Source organism: Terrapene carolina, unplaced genomic scaffold (assembly GCF_002925995.2).
Source record: "Terrapene carolina triunguis isolate 2854851 unplaced genomic scaffold, T_m_triunguis-2.0 Scaffold62, whole genome shotgun sequence".
In the NCBI taxonomy this organism is placed as follows: domain Eukaryota; kingdom Metazoa; phylum Chordata; order Testudines; family Emydidae; genus Terrapene; species Terrapene triunguis.
The window spans coordinates 30,514,929-30,538,342 of record NW_020664413.1 but is presented as its reverse complement, the minus strand read 5'-3'; the positions used below and the strand labels follow the sequence as shown (position 1 = coordinate 30,538,342).

Sequence of the window (23,414 nt, the reverse complement as noted above, 5' to 3'; positions counted from 1 at the left end):
TAGTGGGGGGAGTTGGTGTGTGAAGCAGTACCAGGAGTGTATACAGACTAGTATGTGGGGAAATAATGGGGACTTCTGTGGGTGTGATGGGGCAGAGAGGCCTCACACTGGCAATGAGAGGATTAAGGAGGCTGACGGGCTCTCCATTGGCAATGAAAAGGTTAGGGAAAGCCTGTGGACCCAGCTGTCCCGCTACACCCACAGCCATTGGTGGATGTGGAGAGAACAGCTAAAAGGAGGAGAGCTAGCCTAGTTTGGGCCTGACCAAGGAGGAGTCCAGAGCTCTGCCTTTGTAGGTGGGAGAGAAGCCTGGTTTCAGCCCTGAAATGGAGCTCGCTTGCCAGCTGGATCAGCTCTCGTAGCAGGGACAACCAGACACCCCTGTGGGGGACTTGGCAGGAGCACAGATAGGTTGAGAGACCAGCCAAGAATGGAAGGGTGAGGCCCTACAGAAGATTTGTGGATAACCCTGTTTTTGTTTTGTTCCCGATTACCTTTGAGCCTCAGTGCCCTGAAAGGAGTAGGACCAAAGGGTACTCTGGCCTGAGGGCCAAAACACCACTACACTGGACCTCTGAGAGATAGACATACTAGTGGAGAGCTGCAGCGGGGTGAGTTGTGCCCTGAAGAACCACTGGGATTTGCCACCCTGGCAACATGGTTACAGGATGTCACTAGTATATGTGGAGGCAACTAATGTGTGAAGGGGCAGGGAAAGAAGATGGTGGACTGGGAAATTGAGAGGCATGTTTAGAAAAGAGGGATGTGGAACAGAGGGAAATAAGTGAGCCCAAAACAGTGAAGAAAATCTCTTGGAGGAAGATGTATAGTTAAATTGGCAAAACTCTCCTAATATGGGCCTAAAAGAGACTGAAGAAGCATCTAGTTATGGAGGAAAATGTGAATGATGGGGGGTGGAAGTAAAGCCACTTAGAATTAATAAATTGCTAATTTTATTTGATAAAACATTTGTTTTAATATTTGAAATCTATGGTACCAACTCTGTTTACATTAAAATACACAGAAAAAAGAGCTGGGCTTTAAACAGTCAGGTGATACTCTCTCCACTCAGAACTTCATGGTTTGCTGGGTAGTTTTATTTTTGAATGTACAGCTATGTGAGCAGTGCAATCCCTCGATGTGACCCAGAAGGTCCCATAGGAAAAGCGAGGCATTGCTGGGCAGATTTCAGGTAATAAGGTCATCAAATGTTAACTGGACCAGAGGGTCATTATAGGCCAGATTTTCAAAAGAACTCAGGGCCAGATTTTCAAATTCTTAGCACCCAGAATTGGGGCTAGATTTTTCCAAAAGAGCTTGGCTCCTATTTAGGGATCTCATTAATGGCTAGATTCTAAGAAATTACTCATCACCCAACATACTGAAATCTTACTGATCCCAGCTGCAGGGTCTGAGCCTGTCTGAAAATTTCAGCCTTTGTGAAAGAAGCATTACAGTTCTTAGAGTACTGCAACTTGCCAAACCATCCAGAGAACGTGATTTTCCCCAGCTAGTTCTGTAATTCAGCCCCTTTCTTTTGACTACTGCTGCTGTGGTTTTTGATGCAAAATATGATGCAGTGCCTCATCTGCCAGCTATTTGTTTGCCTTTCTGTGCAGGGAGAATGACAACCACTTACTGACTCCCTGTAGCCTCAGACCTAGTAGCCTGCCCTGACCTCCTGGTTCCCCATTCTCCCCGATAGACCTTCACTCAACTCCCTCAAACCCAAGGACTCTGTTTTCCTCCCTTGTATCTTTTTTTTGGGGGGGGGGGGGGGGGGAAGCAGGAGATATGATAAAAGGGGGAAGAAAGAGAAAAAGAAACAAGATGACAAGTCACCACAACAATAGCTGGAAATCAAGCAGGGATTTCAGCTATGCTCTGAACACAAACATGGACTTTGGTTATCTCTTCTCATGAATAGCAGAGCCAGGGAGGGAAGAGCCTACCCAGATTAAAACTGTACCTTCATATTAATTCCACCCATCTGTGTTCTGTCCCAGTACTTTCTCCAGAAATTGAAATTAGAGGGGGTGTTTGAATTTTGGAAAGGGTTGGAAAATGACTAAATTGGCAACTAGGGTGGCCAACTTTCTAATGTCTGAAAACCAGCCCCACACCGTCCCCCAGGCCTCATCGCTCACTGCTCTCCCCCCTCAACTCCAGCGTGAGCAGCCCCAAGGGACTTGCAAACCCCAGCTTCAGCAGGCTGCCTGGGAGTGCAGGTCAGAAGAGCACTGCGGCCGCATGGGAGCAACCAGGCCACCCTGCTTGTGAACTAGGATGCAGCCCTCCTGCCTCCCTGTGCATTGCTGCCCAGCAACCCCCATCCCCACCCGCGCGGGCCCTCCCCGCCCTGGAGCTGCCTGAGAGTGTGGGCTGGGGAAACACTGGCTGGTGGAGCAGTTTGTGTTCCTCCCTAAGGGGAGCTCCTTACCCCCTTGCCATGCCCCTCCTCCCCCCGCACTCTGTCCTCCACTGCAGCCCTGCAAACCATGCTCCTCAAAGGGGCAGCCCAAGCTGGTTCATGTATGCTGCCATGGTAACTGCCACTTCAGGGCCGGGCGACAGGCTGCCACTCTCCCCTGAGCTGCCTGCAGCAACTGGATTTTTAGTGTCCAGTCAGTACATGTGACTGGACACTGCCAGGAATTGCTGCATCGCCTGTTTCTGCCTAGTGTCCTCCTGTAATTTTCGTGCTCTTTTTCAGGATACTTGCAATTGGGTACAGGGCAGGGGCACAGGGAACAGAGTTTGTGCTTTTCAGATTTCAAGTAAATCCATGTCTTCTAATTTGGCATGTCTTAATTGTGTCACTTGAGCCATTCACCAGTCAGGGAGCCCATGTCAGACTTTGCTCTAGTCAGTCTGAGCCCACTGCTGGCTAACCCCCAATCAGTCACAGATTCAGTCTTGTATAGTGCTCCGCACACCATTTCATACTAATCTCTACTCTGAATTTGCTTTCTAGCATTAAAAACATTGTCCTGACCTCTTAATTAGAAATGTATTGATACCATTAAGATTAGAAGTGTATTTGTACCAGCTGTTAACTTTATACCAGCTAACAGTTCTCCCCCTTCTGTTTAGCATGTCCCTCTTTCCTTAAACAGAGACCTCTTTCCCTATCAGCTTCCCAGAGACAGTCCCCCAGAACGTCACTCAAGTTCCAAGAAGTTTGCTCTGAAGCTGGGGAGGTCCGGGGGAATGAAGATACAGCTGCCTTGGGGGAAACTGCATGGCACTTCTGCTTCCTCAGACCAGCGGGAGGGGTGGGGTGAGCAGGGGAGCTGCCTGTACCTCACTTGGGATTTTCTGGGGCCAGGAGAGAAGTGTGGTGTATTTCACTTCCCCTCCCTCAGGCAGCATGTGGCAGTGACGTGGAGGGTGCAGAAGGTCCCTGCCATTTCCTCCCTCGGGCTGCGGGGCAGAGTGGGTGAGATTGGGAAATTACATGTCATTTCCCCAAGCAGGGGTTGGAGGGAGTCGGTGCTGCATGTCCCTCCTCTAGGCAGAAACAGATTAACAGGGTGGGGTTCCTGCATTTCCCTTCCTTAGGCGGGGGCTGGCGAGACATGTCCCTCCCCCTTGTTCAGAAAGCAGTTGCTGTTAGTGGAGGTGGGGGTTTGCATGTCCCTCCCCCCTCATCAATCCAGGAGGAGTCAGAGTGGCTGTGGTGGTCCGGGAAACAGCTGCATATCCAGGATCGCCCTCTCCCTGAAAAGTGTGGTATTCTTGCATCGACTGAGTCCATAGGAAAGTGTTTGCCAGGAGCTGTTACTCTGCAGAAATGCTGTGTGTGCAGATCCAACTCCTGGTTTGTTCCATGCTGCTAGTTTGCTGCAGTTTGGCTGAAGACGATGCAGCTTTGAGTCAAGACCAAGTGCCCTACTTTTTGAGTAAGTGAAGCAATGAGCCACCCATGTTGAGCAACTAGTGCGAAAGGCAGCTGCTTTGAACAGCCCTGGGCTTAATGTTGTTGCTTTTTCCTTTTCCTCCTCCTGTTCTATCCTGCAGTTTTCCTTTTCCTTTTTGTTTTCCTCCTGTTCTGTCCTGCAGTTGTAGACTGCACTCAGCCTGTTTGGGGGATGTGTTCACACTGACAGCATGTTTACATGTGCAGCTCTTTGGCAGCAGCATGGGACTCTGGCTTTTGTTTGGGAAGTGAACATAATCACCAGGTTACACTAGGAAATGCTCTCCGTTTTTCAAACCAGATCCCTCTCCTCTTCTGGTGAGTCCTCTCTGCTTCTTCCTTCCTGTTCTGGAGAAAAGTTTCACCACCCCCACTGCCACCGTGCCAGCTTCCCCCATGTCCTCTATACTCTGTCCTAGGGGAGGATAGTGGTGCTGTCCCCATTCCCCTGAGGAAAGCCCACTCTCCTCAGGGCTCTGTTCTGAACTTTAGGGAGGGGAGTGAAGATGTTCCTTTCCCCACCCCAGCAATTATATGTTTGGTGAGAAGCATAAGGATTCCTCCATGCTAGTTTCTCCTACCTGCCAGAAGGCAGAGGGGTGAAGATCTGCTCTTCTTTCCTCTGCTTTTGGGGAGGGGAATGCACATCTCTATTTACCCTTCTGATAGCTTCCCGGCCTCTCTTCTCTGTCTTTGGGCATGTCTTTACTGCAGAGTTAAGTGTTCGGGTGTTCGCACCAGGGTGAACCTACCTGAGATGTGAGCAGCCACACTACAGAGCCTGACTGGTGTGCGGCATTAGGACTTTGGGGGGCAAATCCGATGGTTCTCTGTGCTGCAGTAAACTGAGCTGCTGTATGATTCTTTCCCAGTGAATTGTGGGAGAACTCCTCTGGCTTTCTGGGCACATAGGGGAATTGTGGGAAGGGAGTAGAGAACTAAGTGATCTAGCCTGGGTCCTCACTGCAGAGTGAGTGTGTTACCAGCCTGAGTGAAAGCCTCACATTCTGGCTACACCTCCAGGATAGGCCAGCTAGTCTGGGTTGAAAGTACCATCACACTGAGATAAAAGTTTTGTGTGTGGACAGGAAGGGAGTTAGAGACAACTCCCAAGTAAGAGCCATGGTTAATTCTGCAGTGAAGACGGACCCTTGGTGGGAGGAAAACAAAGATCCCCTCTCCCACCTCAATGGCTGCCTTTTATCCTGGGAGAACAGACTGTAGGCATCCCATCAGGTTTTCACCATTGTTCTCCTTCCCAATGTCTTGTCAGAGGACAGTGAAGTTCTCCCTATTCCGAGCAACTCCCTACTACTCTCCCATCTGCTGCTGCTGAGGGGAGTAAAACACACTCATTACCAGCATGAGAAGTTTCCCACTGCCTTTTGTGGGAAGTGAAGGTGCCCTCTTGCAGTGTTGAACATAGTAAACAGGAACTGAGAGTGCTGACAGTTGTTGGCCTTTTACCCCTTGCAATCTGACTTTTTTTTTTTTTTGGCATAGAATGATGACCTAAGCATATTGTTTTATTCACAGTATGTTTTTCCTGTACTAGGCTTGCCCATCTCCCTATATTGGATAGAGAAAAGCCAGCAATTCTAAAGCGGTTGACATTTATGTTTGAAGGGCATACCAAGTGGGGTCCCACAGGGATCAGTTCTGGGTCCGGTTCTGTTCAATATCTTTATCAATGATTTAGATAATGGCATAGAGAGTACACTTATAAAGTTTGCAGATGATACGAAGCTGGGAGGGGTTGCAAGTTCTTTGGAGGACAGGATTAAAATTCAAAATGAACATGACAAACTGCAGAAATGGTCTGGAGTAAATAGGATGAAATTCAATAAGGACAAATGCAAAGTACTTCACTTAGGACAGAACAATCAGTTGCACACTTACAAAATGGGAAATGACTGCCTAGGAAGGACTACTGCAGACAGAGATCTGGGAGTTAACAGTGTAACTCTGTTGCAAAACAAGCAAACATCATTCTGTTACAAGGATGAGGGAGAAAAATTGTTCTCCTTAACCTTTGAGGATAGGACAAAAAGCAATGAGCTTAAATTGCAACAAGGGCAGTTTAAGTTGGACATTAGGAAAAACTTCCTGTCAGGGTGGTTAAGCACTGAAATAAATTGCCCTAGGGAGGTTGTGGAATATCCATCACTGGAGATTTTTAAGAGTAGGTTAGACAAACTTCTGTCAAGGATGGTCTAGACTCTAGATAATACTTAGTCCTGCCATGAGGCCTCTCAAGGTTTCTTCCAATCCTATGATTGGACTCTTCTCATTGACCTTGCAAACTTGCAGAACCTTTAACTGTTCTTTGTTGTCCATGTTCGCTGAAGGGAACACAAGAAATAATGGGCTTAATCTACAACAAAGGAGATTTAGGTTAGATTTTAGGAAAATCTTTCCAGAGCTTAACTATGGTTATAGTTGAATAGGCTTCCAAGGGAGGTTGTGGAATCCCAATCATTAGAGGTTTTTAAGAACAGGTTGTACAAACACCTATCAGGGATGGTGTAGGTCAGGGGTCGGCAACCGTTCAGAAGTGGTGTGCAAGTCTTCATTTATTCACTCTAATTTAACGTTTCGCGTGCCAGTAATACATTTTAACGTTTTTAGAAGATCTCTTTCTATAAGTCTGTAATATATAAATAAACTATTGTTGTATGTAAATTAAATAAGGTTTTTAAAATGTTTAAGAAGCTTCATTTAAAATTAAATTAAAATGCAGAGCCCCCCGGACTGGTGGCCAGGATCCGGGCAGTGTGAGTGCCACTGAAAATCAGCTCACATGCCGTCTTTGGCACGCATGTTGTAGGTTGCCTACCCCTGGTGTAGGTTTACTTGGTCCTGCCTCAGCGCAGGGGGGATGGACTAGATGACCTCTCGGAGTCCCTTCTAGCTCTACATTTCCATGATTCTATGAATTCTCTATGGCCAAGATTTTGTGACTAATGATTTTGGGTGCCTCATTATTTGGGTGGCCAGCTTGAGCTATATTGAACAGGCCTGATTTTTAGAAAGTGCTGAGCATGTCGCAACCGAGAATAAAAATTACTGATTGCTCTTGATTGCTCGGCCTATGTAGTTAACATTTTATATAACATAAAATAGGTGTCACAATGCTGAATACTTAAACAAAAACAAGAAAGAGTGAGTTCAGAAGTACTAGCCTTAAATAAAAGGGTGGGATTATTTGCATTGGGCTGGGAAGGATTGCTGAGAGATTAATGCATTTTTTTTTTTATGCCACCACCAACTTGGAACAGTCTTCTTGTCTTTGGAGTACCTGTTGTTTTTAATATTTTACATGTAATTTGAAAGATAATTTCAAAGTTCTTTGTAAAAGCTAAGCATGTTTTAATTCAAATGGTCAAAACTAAGGCCCTGGTCCTGCATAACGTATAATAATCTGCAAAAAAGTATCATGAACTGAAACTTCTTTTTTCCCCAGACAAAGGGATGTTTATCATCCAAAGTGAACATCTCAACCTGTGCATTAAAGCAGATACATTTAGACTTGTTCTTGAAGACTGCAATCAACTTTCCAAATATATGTTGTGGAAATGGGTATCGAAACGTCATCTTTTCAACATAGGCAGAAGCACTTGTCTAGGACTGAACATCAGTAATGAAGAGCAACCATTAAGCCTGTTAGAATGTGATTCTGCTCAGCATTCATTATGGTGGAACTGTAAGGGAAAGCTGTTGGTTGGTGCATCACAATACAAACTAGCAGCTGAAAATGGCAAACACGTTGTGGTAAAAAGAATCACTAATCACGAGTGGAAGCAGTACATGTCCTATGATGAAGATCTTTGTGAACGTCCATTTCAAGGTAAAAATAAAACAGTCTCCATCCACATTGCCATTAGAATTTTGTACAGTTTCTCTGAAGCAAAGTGAGACATAACTTATCAATTTCATTATCATTCCTGACCTGATCATGCTGAGTCTTAAAATCAGGGTGTGTGTTTGTTTTTTTTACAGTATTATAAAGCATCACAAGTTGGATCAGGATCCCAATATTACAAGCCCTATGATTTTAAAAATCCTCAGGCAAACTACAAATAATCATCAGATTTGATTTTTAAAAAAGCATGATGTACTTTGAGTCTGGTGTTGACTTTCAAAGTCTTCACAGATCCCATCATTCCCTCCCTTGCCCTCCATTTCAGTGCATGTATTATGTTTCAAGAGGAAAAAGTCAAGCTCAAACACACAATGTGTGTGCACAAATATCAGGAGGGAATTTCTCTAACTTCCCCCTGACATGGACTCCATATTTCCTCTCTTAACCCCTTTGGCCAGCATTCTCTCCTTCTCTGACCCCCTGTTCACCTTTCCTAAGCACTCAGCACTCCCTTCCCCAGTTTCTTTCCTTTCCCTGTGTAAATTGCAGTGTGCCCTCTTCTTGGTAATTCCAGTTGCACCCCGTTGCTCCCTGGCAGGTTCCAGAAGCTCCTTTTTCGTAGCCCAAGCAAGCTGCCACATGTTCCCTTCCCCAACCCCTGAAGGCTCCAGCAGCCTTCATCACCCCTGCAGATTCCAGTGCCCTCCTCCAACCAGCCGTAGACCCTATTCCGTTAACGTTGTTGGGCTTTGAACGAGATTCATAGTGAATAAACTACTCTCCCACCCTTATTGAGACGGACTGCCATCAGCTCTGGGAAACTAAAACTCTGTATGCTGTGCCTGAGCTGTAGACAGAGGGCTTTGATCTCCAGGCTATCAGTCCAGCAACTTTCACAAATATTAGTTTCATGCTAAAAACAATTATGGTGCTTTAAAAATGCCCCTATGCTGAAGGGCAATAGTATGAAGTTAATAAATTATTTAGTGAGGTAAAGCTTCTTTGCAGCTTTCAGATGTACTTAATTTTTTCCATATTTTGTTAATGAAAATATAGTAGGAAAAAATCTAGATTGTTTTGTAAAGGCATTAACCAAAGATATAGTGAATTCAAATAGCATTGGTTACTCTTCCCCAAAGTCAGATTGTTACCATTCACACTGTAAAATATTTTTTTTTCCCTTTGGTAAAATACACTTATTAAAATTCTAGCGTCAAGGAACTATAGAAGAGAGGAATAAACAGGGAAAATTCAAGAACAGTAGAAAACCATAAAATTCTTGGGGTTTGTTTGGCATTGAATATGTACAAAGAAGGATATGATGTTCAAAGCCCTGCTCTTGAAAATGTATCTAAAAGGACTTGTGCATGCAGATCAGGCAAATTGCATGGACATTTCTATGTGCAATTAGTCTCAAATGTAGATTTTGTATGCATAATTACTTTTTGCGTATACATTTTTATAGTAGTAAATCAGGGTCACAGTTTTGAAAAATTGCCTGAAAATCTTAGGTTGACTGGAATTTTTAAAAAATAAACTTCTGCTGATGTAGGGTATGCTGCTGTAGTCTTAATAACAGCATTGCTGTGATATCAAGTTTAAAAAAAAAAAAGTAGAAAAGAAACTAGTATTTGACTGATACAGATTTTTCCATTTCGTTTTATTTTATTTATTGTAGAAACATATACCCTGCTGGGAAATTCTCTTGGTCTCCCTTGTATTTTTCCATTTAAATATAAGAACAAATGGTACTACGAATGCACCAGAGAGAGCAGGGAATTTTACTGGTGTGCCACAACAAGTCAGTATGAACGAGATGAAAAATGGGGGTTTTGCCCAAATGCTGGTATGTACTGCCTTTCTTCTCTGTTTTGTAAATAAAAGTTTGTTTGATGTCATACACTAGTTCAAGGAGAGCAGGTTGTTTTATGAATTGCAAGATCATTGCCATTCTGTTAGTATGGATGTTTCTTCAAAAAATTATAGCCATTACTATAATTCTTTATGCTTATCTCTGAGACCCAGATCCCTAGAGCAAAATATGAATACAAGGGATGTCCACTGACCTCCACTGACTGTACCCTTGCCCTTTTACCAGACCACCCATCCAGATGATCTATGGAGACTTTCTCCACAGCATGCAGGTGGATGATGATTCATTTGGTACAGGGCCTCTACTGTTTTTGACTACAGCACACCTTTTTAAGCTGCTTTTGGTCCCACGCTGCCTTTAACAGGCTCAGTATTTGGCACTCGGTTCTCCCCCCTTCCGGGGGAGCTACAATCCACTGTCCAGCCACTTCTTTCCATGGCAAGTGCAGTCTACTGTTTAGCCACTTCCCCAGTGGCGAGGAGCAGGGTGGGAGGGACCCTATAGATAGCAGCCAATTACTGCATCCCCTGCAACTCCTCTGTGGATCTCCCTGGGCCACTTCCCTGTGGCCCCAGCACCCTCTTTGCCCTGGCCTCAGCCTCCAGCACTGCTATGTCCAGGGTGCTTGCTGCCCTCAGCCTGCAAGGCAGCCAGTCTACCTTCCTCCTCAAGCTCCAGGGAGTGACTCCTCCTGCTTTGCCCTGCAGCCCTTCTTATATGAGCCTGCCAGGCCATGATTGGTTGCTCCCCTCAGACCTTTTCTAATTGGCTGCCTCCGGCACAGCCTCCCTAGGGCTGCTTTTAACTCCCTTTCTGATAGTGTGGAGCAGCTGCCCCATCACAGATAGCAAAAGACACATCATGAGACCCAAGACCACACACTGCTAAATTTCAAGTCCCCACTCCAAAGCATGGGGACACTATAGCGTTTTGAAGGAAAAGGTCTCCAGAATTTCTTAACATTGGTAGATGAACATATTTTCCCCTACCTATGTTCTCGGAAACAGCGGAGCTATTTTGAGCAAATTTCAACCAAAAAAATTCTGCCTGAGACAGACAAGCAAGGTGGAAAATTGCAGCCCAAATAGTTAGAGTTCAGCAAAGTTATAAGCAACTAAAAACAGGGTTTTATAATGGGGAAATGTCAGGAAATCTTAATAAGCAGTACTACCAGCCTTGCCTTCATTAATTGTTCATAATGTGTTCATCCCTTAACAGAGTGTCCTCTTGGACACTGGGTAAGGGGAAATGTAACTGCCTTTCCCCTCCGGCTGTGGGGATCGGGGTTCGCCGTGTTCCTACAAAATTCCCTGTGAGTTAGTTTCACCATTAAGCTTCTAGGAGCTGGTGCAAATTGTCATAGCTCTGACTGCAGTGAAGCTATGACAATTTGCACCAGATGAGGACCTTCCCCCTAATACTCATTAACTTTGTGAAAAGCTGAACAGTTCATTTATACTGGTGAAAATTTTTAAACTTTTAAAATTCACATAGCATCCTATTTCCTTGTGTGCTTTTAACACTAAACATTGAAAATGAGTTCAAACTCATGCTTCAATAGCATTTCCACGTTGTGTTCAACATTAACTAGATTGTTATATTATAGTGTTCTCTGTAATTGTTTTGTTGCATCATGTTGTTTTTAACTGATTTTCACACAGAGCCTGGTAGTGATATTTTTTGGGAGAAGAACCCTGACACCCAAATTTGCTACCAGTTCAATCTTTTTTCTATTCTTTCTTGGAATGAGGCACGTGTTGCCTGTCAGACACAAGGAGGAGATTTGCTGAGTATTACAGACATGGCAGAACAGAAGTATATAAGTGGTGAGTAGATGTGTAGTTACGTTAAAACTTACTTAAATATATATTTTGCTTGTTTAGCTGGGCAGTTCTATTCATTTCAGAAGGGCCAGGATTTCATCCCATGTGTCAAATACTGCTCTTTAGTAGAAATGGGCCCCAACCAAAAGCTGGACCCAAACATCCCCAGACTATGGAGAAGTTCAGACCCAAGTCTAGATCAAAACTTCACAGCTTTGGGATATTTCAGCCAGGTTGCCTGAGGAGCAGGCTGTATAGAGTGGCTATTCATTACTTAGATCTGTGGAGCCCCAACCAGTGTATTCATGCAGAAGGGTTTCCATAGATTTGCAAAGAGATGCTGCAACATAGCCACCAATATCTAGCATATACACCTCTTTTCTTACCCACTTCTGTTTTCAGGGCCTTTCCACACCATTTGTTCCAGTAATAAAAATTTTTAAATCTGAGTGCAAGTAAGCTATGGGCTTAACAAACAAAGTCCAAGGTTTATGTATATGTTACTCCAGGATGTAGTTATTTTATTAATTTTTTCCCCTTCCAAATGGTTTACCATAAGGCTTATTATTTCATTCTTGAAACTGAAGCCTTTTTGGAAGTGTGCTGAGGTGTATCTGGCCTTTGCAGCTCCATACAGTTAGATCTGAAGTCCTATACATCCCAACCCGGGAAGCAGTGAAGTGACAGGAAAGGAACAGTAAAGGTGGGTCCTCCGGGACTGCATAGCGAAACCTCATGGAAGCAGCGAATCAGAGCCTGGTAGCCTTAACTAAAAGAAGCTGCAGGACCTTAGCAGGTCAGTTCCTGGCTGAGACCAGAGGAGTGAAAAAGGGTGCTCCTCTCTTGCCTGGAGGTAGAGAAGAACCTGAGGGAACTGGGCCTGAGATAAGGTTGAAGATAAAAGGGGCCCAGTAGGAAGAGGCCCAGGGAAATGGCAGTGACAGATTGGAGTAAGTAGTACGTGGCTTCTGTTCATTGGGTCCCTGAGTTGGAACCCAGAGTAGTGGGTGAGCCCAGGTTCCCCTAATAGCCACAGATAAAGTGGTGTAAACCCCAAGTAGAGGACTGGCCTTGTTTTGGACCCCAAACAAAGGGTTGAATCTATAACAGCCAGGGCTGAAGACCCTAGCGAGGGCAAATAGACTGTTTGTTATTGGATTCTTTAATACCCCAGAAAGGGCTTCTTTGGACTTTGTGACCTGGGTGGAGGGCCAAGCCCCTGAAGACCTGCCAAAGTCAACTGCAGCCTTCAGGAGGTGCCAGAGGTGAGAAAAGGACTGCATTACCACACCTAGCTACTAGGAGGTGATCAGGCAGTGAATGCCCTGGTTACAACTTTGTGCCAGAAGTGGGATTCAAATCCCTATCCCATCAAGGTAGGATGAAGAGACAGGGGTACGCATTTAACTGCATCAAGTATGAGATGTCTGATATCCCAGACATGAGGGAGATTCCCACACTTGCACCATTCTGTTTAGATGACAAATTCGAAGAACTGTCCCACATTGAGGTGTCAATAGAGGAGGTTTTGAAACAAATTCATAAATTAAAGTGTAATAAGTCATGAGAACCAGATGGAGTTCCCCCAAGAGTTCTGAAAGAACTCAAATATGAAATTGCAGAACTACGAAGTGTGGTATGTAACCTATCACTTAAAATCAGCTTCTGTACCAGATGACTGGAGGATAGCTAATTTGACACCAATTTTTTTAAAAGGTTCCAGAGGCGATCCTGGTAATTTCAGGCCAGTAAACCTAACTTCAGTACCAGGGAAATAAGTTGGTTGAAACTATATTAAAGAATAGAATTATCAGACACATAGATGAACATGATTTGTTGGGAAAGAGTCAGCATGGCTTTTGTGAAGGGAAATCACGGCTCACCAAGCTATTAGAATTCTTTGAGGGGTTCAACAACTATGTGTACAAGGGTGATCCAGTCGAGATAGCATGCTTGAACTTTCAGAAAACCTTTTATAAAGTCCTACACCAAAGGCTCTTAAGCAAAGTAAGCAGTCATGAGATAAGAGGGAAGGTCCCCTCATGGATCAGTAACTGGGTAAAGGTTAGGAAACATGGGTATGAATTAATGGTCAGTTTTCACAGAGGAGGGAGGTAAATAGTGGGATCCCCCAAGGATCTGTACTGTGACCTGTGCAGTTCAACATATTCATAAATGATCTGGAAAAGGATAAATAGAGGAGGTGACAAATTTTGCAGACAGTACAAGATTACTCGGGATAGTTAAGTCCAAAGCTGACTGTGAAGAATTACAAAGGGATCTCCCAAAACTGGGTAAGGGGCAACACATTGGCAGATGAAATTCAGTGTTGATAAATGCAAAGTAATGCACACTGGAAAACGGAATCCCAACTGTACACACAAAGGATGGGGTCTAAATTATGTCACCACTCAAGAAAAATCTTGGTGTGATCGTGAATAATTCTCCGAAAACATCTGCTCGATGTGCAGTGGCAGTCAAAAAGCTAACAATGTTATGAGCCATTGGGAAAAGGATAGATAATAAGACAGAAAATACCATAATGCCACTATAGTAATCCATTGTATGCCCGCATAGTGAATACTGCATACAGTTCGGGTTGCCCCATCGCAAACAAGATATATTGGAATTGGAAAAAGTACAGAGAAGGGCATGGAACAATCTCCATATGAGGAGAGATTAAAAAGACTGGGACTGCTCAGCTTAGAAAAGGGACAATGAAGGTGGGATATAGTGGAGGTCTATAAAATCATGAATTGTGTGGAGAAAGTAAATAGAGGAGTGTTATTTACGCCTTCACATAACACAAGAGCCATGGGTCACCCAATGAAATTAATAGGCAACAGGTTTAAAACAAAGATAAGTACTTCTTCACACAATGCAAGGTCAGCCCGTGGAACACATTGCCAGGGGATGTTGTGAATGCCAGAAGCATAACTGGTTTAAAAAAAGAATTAAATAAGTTCATGGAAGATAGATCCATCAATGGCTGTTAGCCAGCATGGTCAGGGATACAATCCCATGCTCTGAAGTGTCCCTAGCCTTGGTTTGCCAGAAGCTGGGAATGGGTGACAGGAGATGGATCACTTGATATTACCTGATCTGTTCATTACCTCTGAAGCATCTGTCATTGGCCACTGGTCGGAAGACAGGATGCTGGGCTAAATGGATCTTTGTCTGACCCAGTATGTCTTATATTCTTAACAGGGTCTTCCTCAGCAGAAAGCATAGGGTGTAGTGCTCAAGAAGCCAACAGTTAAGGGTTTGTAGACAGATGTTTAAAATACTCCAGTCGTTTAACAGGACACCTGAAAAAGGTTACAAGGGCCCAACACAGCCTTACCAGGAGGGACCAATCATGGTGGTGGCCAATACACAGGACCAGGGAACCCCTATTTTAGAAGGAAAACAGAGCTCTGAGATTGGGATAGTTTGAATTGAAGACAGTCAAAGCCATAGCACAACTTGGGATGATCCGTTTAGGACAACAATTATACAGTCTAGGCTGAGATGAGGTATGATGGTGTCTAAATCAGATCTTCCCTCGCTGCTTTAGAGGCGAAGGTAGTGCTGCTAAAACAGCTATGGGATTCAGAGTCCAAGAAATGCCAGGCTGATGGCCACTAGACAGCTAAGGGGAACAGGGAACTAGTTGACCGAAGCCATCAACCAGTCAAGACACTGTGGATGGACAATACAGTACCATGCAAAAGAATTTGAAGCAACTGCTGCAGCTGGAATAGAAGAGAGCAAACAAGCTTCAGAAGTGACTGAGAGATCCAGCCCAATGTCAGGATCCAGACACCAGTCCCTCCTCAGTCAAGCAGCTACTCATGGAGATGGGTCTAAAATGGGAGATGAATTAAAGAGGCTGCTAAAGGAGCAACTGCAAAGTCTGCAGGTAGTGAAGCAGACTAAGACCTCCCAGCTCCAAGAACAGCTAGACAAGCTCACGGAGGAGTTAAAGGAGAATCAAAAGAGTTGCAGGCAACAACAGATGGAGAAGAAAACTCTTTACATTGACAGTGGAGCCAAGATTGAGGTGATCTGGTAGAGCAAAGATTTGGTGCTGACAGCTGTGCAAACTTTGTAACATGAAGTTACATCAGGATTTACAGAGAGTTTTGCAGAATATCTCCAAGATGTAGGACCAGCTACCAACACAAGGTAGTTCTACAAGCCCTCTGGGACCAGATACAGATCTTGGAAGCACATCAGATGAGTCTGCAAGATCAGAATTTAGTGCTGCAAGCTGCAGCAACAACGGAGCAAGAAGGAGATGCTCATAGGACAATGGGATGACTTCAGCGCTCAGCTACGAGAATCCATCTGAGCCAGCAACCACTTTCTGAAACAAATTTGAGGAATTGAGAGGACAGAGGATGATGGTCCAGGAGAAGGCAGAGAGGTGTGATTAAAAACACAAGTATGGACTTGAACTGGAAAGCAGGGTGATAGTTGACCAGGAACCTTACATCCCCACAAGGAGCGGGGTAAGGATTTGAGCAGCCAGGAAAATGGTGTGAGGATATGGATTCACCGCCCAGTGAAGGACTTAGTATCAACAGCTGCCAGTACCAAGCCTCTGTCGACTGTAGAGGCTCCAATAATGGCAGTAGCCTTTACAGCTACCCAACCCCTACTGAAGTGGAGAAAAGTAGAAGATAGGGTCACTGCAGGTGATGGGGTCAAACAGGAAGTCATGGCTCAACTCAACATCCTACAGGTCTAAAAGGTCAAGGCCGTGTAGGAACTCAAAGAGATGCGCTCCTCAAGGGACCAGATCTTAGCCCAAGCAGTGCAGTGGGAACAGGACCCATCTCATAATTGAAAAAGAGACTGGGGAACAGCAGTGTTTGCTGCAGAAGTTGCTGACTTAGCTCTATAATTTGCTTTAGGTCCAGTCAGGGTTGAAGTCTAGCAGGTTAAAGATAAAGAGTGAGAAAGCCTGAAGGCTGAGGTAGCCCATCCTTTGAAAAGAGTTGGAATCGTGCAGGGTGCAACCACTACAACAGGAACTTGGATTGAGCCAGGAGGGACATGAGCCAGTTGTAATTAGGAGCTGCCCTGCTATAGACCTAATGATATGAGATCACAATGAAGCTGCAAGCCAAAGCCACAACTGGACCCCTGCTAAAAAGAAGAGCTATAGCCAGAGGAAAAAGGAAGATAAAAGTGATCCCGATATACTGAATTTCATCCATAAAATAGCATTGGTACAGAAAGAACAAAAGCAGGTGTTGCTAAGCCAGATACTACAAGCAGTTAGCAAAACAGTGCAATCCCTGGTTTTTGGAAATTCTGAAAGTGATCTAAATGTAGCTTGCGAGAGCCTTATCTCTGAAAGCTGTACATGCAGGTGCACCCAGGGAGATTCCTCTCCAGCTCAGGAGGCCACAGCAGAAAAGTTTCTTTCTAGTGAAATCCCAATGCTGTTAACCACTTTAGAGATGAAAAAGGGCTTCAACTAGCTGAACGCTCGGCACATCATAAATTACAGCATGCCATGGACTGTTGAGGACTATGTGCACTGTATGGGATACCTATAATGGGGGAACTCCAGGCTTTCACCACTTCATGTTTCTCTGAGGAAGATAAGGGTATTGGCAAGAACCTGGCTGACTTCCTTGTAACAGCTAAACAAAAAGTGTCCCCTGGCTAGAGAACATAGTTAAAGGGTAACTGGTCAAACCCACCTTTTGATGTATGTTGACTCCAGAGCAGGGGAACTCCCAGGGAGCCTAAATTGAACATGTTTTCCAGGCAGAGAGGTCTGGGAGAGAAGACCCTGAGGAAGCAGGGCAAATCCTGTACAAGAGGGAATGTTACCCTCAGACAGAACCACCACCCCAACTCCCTTCTGCAGGGGAAGGTATGTGATGGGGTGTATCTGGCCTCTGCAGCTCACTAAGGGAGACCCCACAGTCCTACTACATGCCACCCCAGGAAGCAGTGAAGTAACAGGAAAGGAACAGCAAAGGTGGGTCTTCCAGGCCTGCCTAGAGAAACCTCACAGAAGCAGCTAATCAGAGACCAGCAGGCTTAGAAAAAAATACACTGCAGTGTCTTTAACACGTCAGTTCCTAGTTGGGACCAACGGAGTGAAGAAGAGAGAGAGAACCAGAGGATGCTGGCCCTGAAATAGGGCTGGAGATAAAAGGGGCCCGGTACTAGGAAGAGACCCAGGAAAATAGCAGCCATAGATTGGAGTAAGTAGTACATGGCTGCTGTTTATAGATTCTTGGGTTAGAACCCGGAGTAGTGGGTGAGCCTAGGTTCCCCTAAGAGCCACAGGTAAAGTGGTGTAAATCCCAAGAAAGGGATAGGCCTTGTTTTGGAGCCGAATTTAATGGGCCCAGAGCTGGGGCTCAAGACCCTAGCGAGAGCAAATAGACTATTAGTTATTGTACACTTTGGTACTGCAGAAAGGCTTCATTTACATTTAATGACTTGGCTGGAGGGACAAGCTGCTGAAGACCTGCCAAGGTTGGTTGGCAGACTGCGGGGGGTGCCTGGAGTGAGAAAAGGACTGCAGTTTCACACCCAGCACTCAAGAGATGAGTGCCCCCATTACAGGAAGTTACAGGTGTGTTCATTTTCCCTGGAGAATTTCACAAATACAGTGTGAGAGCCTTTTAATTGCAAGCTATAACTACCTTCTTCCCTGTGTCAAAATCTATTTATTCTGCGGTACCTGTACTAACTGGATTGGGTTGACCAGAAGGTTTTGCAGATTTTAAGTAAATATCAGGTATGGGAGAATGACACTCTCTTCATAAACAGAAAACACTTCTTTGTCTTTGATATATTTGTTTTCCTGCTTGTGGAAAGGGTCTCTTAAATAAGCCTTTGATTGTGATCTTCCCTTAGAGCCTGATCCTGAAACCCTTGAAGTCAATGGGATTTCTAGTTTGACTAAAGAATATAAGTATAGGGAAAGGGTTGCAGAATTGGGCTTCTAGTTTTGTGCTCTAAAGACTGCTCTGAATCCTGATACTTCCCCTCTCTACAAATATCAGTTTTATCCTGTTGTTGTAGCTGAGGCTTGGCCTGACATGAGTGATTAACACATGGAAGGAGGCCCCATTTCTTGAAGATAGACTTTGGAGGTAAACAGATCATTAGGCTAAAAAGACAGAATGTCTGGACCAGCCAAGATAAGAGGAAGGACCATTTACTACAAGCAAAATAATGATGAACAAGATAAGGTAGGAATGTAGAGAGGTGGTAAAGAGGAGGTCGCACATGGACAGGATATGCTGCACAGCAATTGCTTCTTGCAAAGTAACCAAGCCAATCCAAAAACGTGTGATGCACTGTATAGTAAATGCCATGAGATATGTAATGTATATAAAGGGAGAGGCTTTCTGTGTAACTTTGGAGCTGTTATGTACCCTGCATCCATCCCCATTGCATTTGAATCTGATCAATTCAGCGTAGTGTTGCTGTATGCCAAGTAAAGATACCTGAGGGACACAGTCTGGAGTTGAACAGAATTCTTGGAAAGCCAAATGGAAAGAAGTCTCGGAGGGAATCCCAACATAGTGGTGTCATGCCTCAACCTAGATCCATTCGTCTGGAGCAGGTAATGTATAGTTTATTGTATGTGTCAAGGTTTGCAATGGCATTAGAAGGGTTTAAATTTGAAGAAGTTGCCAGGGCACTGGAGGGGTGGGTTGTGTCCAAAAGAGGCCCCTATGGACTCCCCAGAGATGTGTTTGGGGGAGACTGGAACTGGGTGGAAAAGGAACTCCAACACCTAGTGCTGGATAAGAAATGTAAAACAGACAAGCAAAAGACTTTGTTACAAGGCTTAATATTGGGAATCCGAGCCTTGGATAAACAACTGAAGGACTTAAAGATTCAAGTCCACAAATTGGAAAAGGAAAGAAATGGCTGGAGGAGCAGAAAGAAATATACAAGGTACATGCAATACAATCCAACAAGACATGTTTGGAGAAGAATGAAAGCTGTGAGGCATTAAGGAGGAACAAGACCAGCTCATGGAACAAGTAGCAAATTTACGGGATTAGTTGTGACAGTGCCAGCATGATGGGAGACGGGACCCAGCAGGGTTTTCCCAATTTGCAGTGTAGCTATGGGACGTGCTTGTGCAGTAGAGGGATGATTGGAATAGGTATACTCAGTGGTTTTTTAAAGGAATGGCCTTGAAAGATATGAACCACTTAACTATGCAGGATTGGGAGAAGGTATTGCAGAAATCTTTGGGAAGTTTATGGACACGGGTCATAGAGCATACCCTGGAGGATTCAGTTTTAGGGGCAGAGTTGGCATGGGTGCTTTACAATTTAAGATCAGCTCAAGCAGAGGTGTTTAATATGAAGTTCTTCCCGAAGGAGGGTCTGAGTGAACTAGCAGATTGCCTCCTTCAGTGGTGGAATCTACGGAAGCCTAATATGCATAATTTACTAGCTACAGGAGAGAGAACGCACATTGAAATGTTGCTAGTTGTGCTGTCACCGGAATGCAAGGATTGTGTTTTACAATTTGACCTTAATCCTTCTAAGTTGGACAGTCTGTTGTCCAGAGGAGAGCACTGGTGGGGGCTACATATAAATCCACAGTGTTGATGGCAGAAGCCAAGATTTTCCAAGTGGAATCCAGCTCTAGGGGCAAGGGACTCTGGGGAAAGGGACAAGTAGATCAGGAACACGGAAGACCCTGGGTGCCATTCTGACAGCTTAAGAATGAGGAGGAGGAACTGGAGAGGAAGTGAAGAGATTGAAAGCTCTGCAAGGTAGCCAGTCTGGTGAGCAGCCTCACCCAGTGAGCTCCCAATAGGGCTGCCAGACCCTTGCACCCCAGCTGTCTCTCGTAGCACCCCTTTTACAGGATGGCTGGCATGCCCCATGGTAAACATCACTATAGTGGGAGTGGAAGAGGACATGTTACTAGACAGTGGGGTAGCAATAACCATGACAAGGCACTTGCCAAAAGGGACAGAGGAAGGGAGATTCAGGAAGTTACTGGAGTAACTTGTCCAGTTCAGATTAGGGAAAAGGAACCAATTATAATAGGAACATGGAGATTGTGACATGGTAGTAAATTCACAAGAAGAAATTCTAGGGATTCGTGTGTTAGTGGAAATGAAATTAGTGGTGGATTTGACTAATATGGTGCTTTGGGGGAATGTGGAAGGAGGTGTCATGCCCAATGCATAAGAAATTGCTCTATGATATGAACAGGACACACCTGCTTGGGTACCCCAACTAATGGAGACCTTTTCAGAGGTATGGGCCAAGTCCACCACCCCAGAGTCAATATCCAGTACCTAAGGAGTCCCTTCAGTCCAATTCAGGAGAAGTGGAGGCATTGTTAGAGCAAGGTGTGATAAAGCCAATGTCCTCAGTGTGTAATTCCACAGCCTGGCCAGCGCAGAAGCCAGGAGGGGGATGGAGGTTGACCGTAAACTATAAGAGCATAAACTATAGGGCAAAATCTGTGGCTGCTTTAGTGATGGCTTATCCTGAGATGACTGCAAAAATCTCTCATAGAATGAAGTGGTTTTTTGTGCTGAACATTAGTAATGGGTTCTGGTCCCTCCCCCTAGTCCCAGAGTGTCAGTACAGGATGGCTTTTACATGGGGGAGGGCATATAATATGCATGCACTGTACTGCCCCAGGGGTACAAAGATTCCCCCACCATTTACACTGCTTCATGTGAGCATGGACTCTGGGACTTCCCTCAGCCAGACAGACTCATCCAGTACATTGATGAAATACTGATTCAATCCCCTACGGAAGAGGAACATAAACAGGATTTGTTTGAGGCTTTGCAGTGTCTGCAGTGGTCAGGATTAAAAGTGAATAGTGGAAATAGTACAGCTGGCAAGGAAAGAGGTGACTTTCTTGGGAGTGTCAATAGATGAGGAAGGGCAAAACATAGACCACCAGAGAGCAGAGTTAATCTCCAAACTGCCCATCTCCACAGACAAACAGGCTCTACAATCTTTTCTTGGAATAACAGGATTTTGCAGGGAGTTTTCTCCCCAGCAAGTCCATTGTATGAATTGGTAATGGCACCTCATTGGGATTGGCAGGAAGAGCACACTGAAACAGTGGCTGAGCCAAATAGGCTTTTGGGGGCGCTCTGCTACTGACTAGTCCGGATGAGAGTAACACTGGGTGCATTAAAAAGTCTAACTCCAAACAGTAAAGGGGTTGTGTTCATGCAGAAATATGGAGATCAGGATCAGCCGGTGGCATTTGCCTCCCGACTGCTGCAGGGTGTGGAACTAAAGTATAACTGGTGTGAGAAAATCATGTTGGCAGCATACTGGGCTATTATCAAGCACAAAAGCTTGGTGGGAAGCCAAAACATGTTTATAGTCAGCCAGCATACTCCCCTTAAGGTAGTTCTAGGAGGAAACCTATCAGCTGGGCAAGTGAGCAATGAAAGAATTCAGAAATGGACTCTGGCTTTGCAAGGAGAAAATGTGGAGGCTGTCCAGCTTATGGAACCAAAGGAATGGATTGCAGAAATTTGCATAGGAGGGATGCTACATGAGTGTGAGGTCAGCCCCTCTAGCACTGGGTATCCAATCTTTTTAAATAACTTTATGCTGGCAGAGTTCAAGAGGAGGTTTGATGTACATACTGCCATCTATCTGCATAAGGACAGAGGAAAGGAGGTCTGGCAGCAGTAAAACTGAGGGATGGAATAATTATAAACACTTTACAATATAAATGGCAGTCAATCGGCTCAGTATGCAGACGTGGCAGCAGTTATCAGTGTGTTGATGGAAGAAAAGGGATCTCTCTAAACTTACCATAGTTCTGGACTCAGATTGGGTGTTCATGGGAGCTGTATGAATGTTAGCCTGGTGGGCTCAGAAGAAGTACTGGGCTACTGATGGAGGAGAGATCAAATTCAGTAGTATGTGGCAAATGCTGGCTGATTTTGGTTAAAATTGAGGTGCACAGGAAAAAAAGGTCATTGGTGAAAGGGAATCAGGCAGCCAACCTAGCATTCAAGGATGCAGCAGTTACTGGGTCACCTTGGCCATGGGAGACCGCTTTGGAAGCAACCCCGGTAGCAGTGCTCACTCGAGGCCAGCAACAAACACAAGCTATAGCGGTGTGGCTACAAAACATTCAGAAACGATTTGGAGCTAGGATCACTTTGGGAGCAAGCATGCTGCAAGGAAGTGAAGGTAGCAGGTCAGGATTTAGTAATAGAGCAGGGACTCTTAGGTGTAAAATCAGAAAATGGTTTGGTATGGTTGGTACCACAGGATATGTGAAAAGATCTGCTATTATGGGTGTGTGGGTCCAGTGTGGGTGGCCACCCCAAACTGGCAGAGGCCAGAAATAGGTTGGCAAAGATGGGGGTTGTGGCCCAAATGGGAAAGGGACCTAAAGGAGCATCTTGATGCCTGCCTAATCTATGCCAGACACAACCAGCTAACAGAAATCATAGGGGAGCTCTTATGAGACAGGCACCCAGAGGTCCATGGGAAAGAATTCAAATGGACTATACTGGGGAATTACCCTTAAGCCCAAGAGGTAATAAATATGTGCTAGTGGTTGTTGGTGCTTTTTCTGATTAGATTGAGGCCTTCCCCGCCAAGAATATGACTGCCCTAACTACAGCAAAACAACTGGTGTACAATTTGTCCTGCAGACAAGGGTGTCTAAGGTGATTGTCTTAGTCAATGGGAGCAGCTTTGTGGGGTCTGTTGTCAAAGAAGTGTGCACTGCTGGACATCAGTCGGAAGTTCCACATTCCCGTGTCATCCAGCAGCACCAGGACAGGTTGAGTGAATGAACAGAACCATAAAATCTGAACTCAGGAAAGGGTTAATGCTACAGGCAGCAATTGGGATGAAATGTTACCACTGGTACTAATGCATATCAGAGCTAGGGAGTGCAGATCCACAGGCTTTTGCCCCTACAAGGTCTTGATGAGAAGACAAA

At 44.9% G+C, this 23,414-nt stretch overlaps 1 protein-coding gene across 1 annotated transcript in view; it reads left to right on the top strand.

Moving 5' to 3' along the window:
• Window positions 1–3,673: 3,673 nt before the first annotated feature.
• PLA2R1 (phospholipase A2 receptor 1) overlaps window positions 3,674–23,414 on the top strand; it is a 73,968-nt gene continuing 54,227 nt past the window's right edge. Inside the window, exons 1-4 of the mRNA XM_026647495.2 lie at window positions 3,674–3,902; window positions 7,383–7,766; window positions 9,460–9,627; window positions 11,316–11,480. Of these exons, the coding sequence (XP_026503280.1) occupies window positions 3,794–3,902; window positions 7,383–7,766; window positions 9,460–9,627; window positions 11,316–11,480 (826 nt within the window). The 5' untranslated portion in view covers window positions 3,674–3,793. The remainder of the gene's footprint in view (window positions 3,903–7,382; window positions 7,767–9,459; window positions 9,628–11,315; window positions 11,481–23,414) is intronic.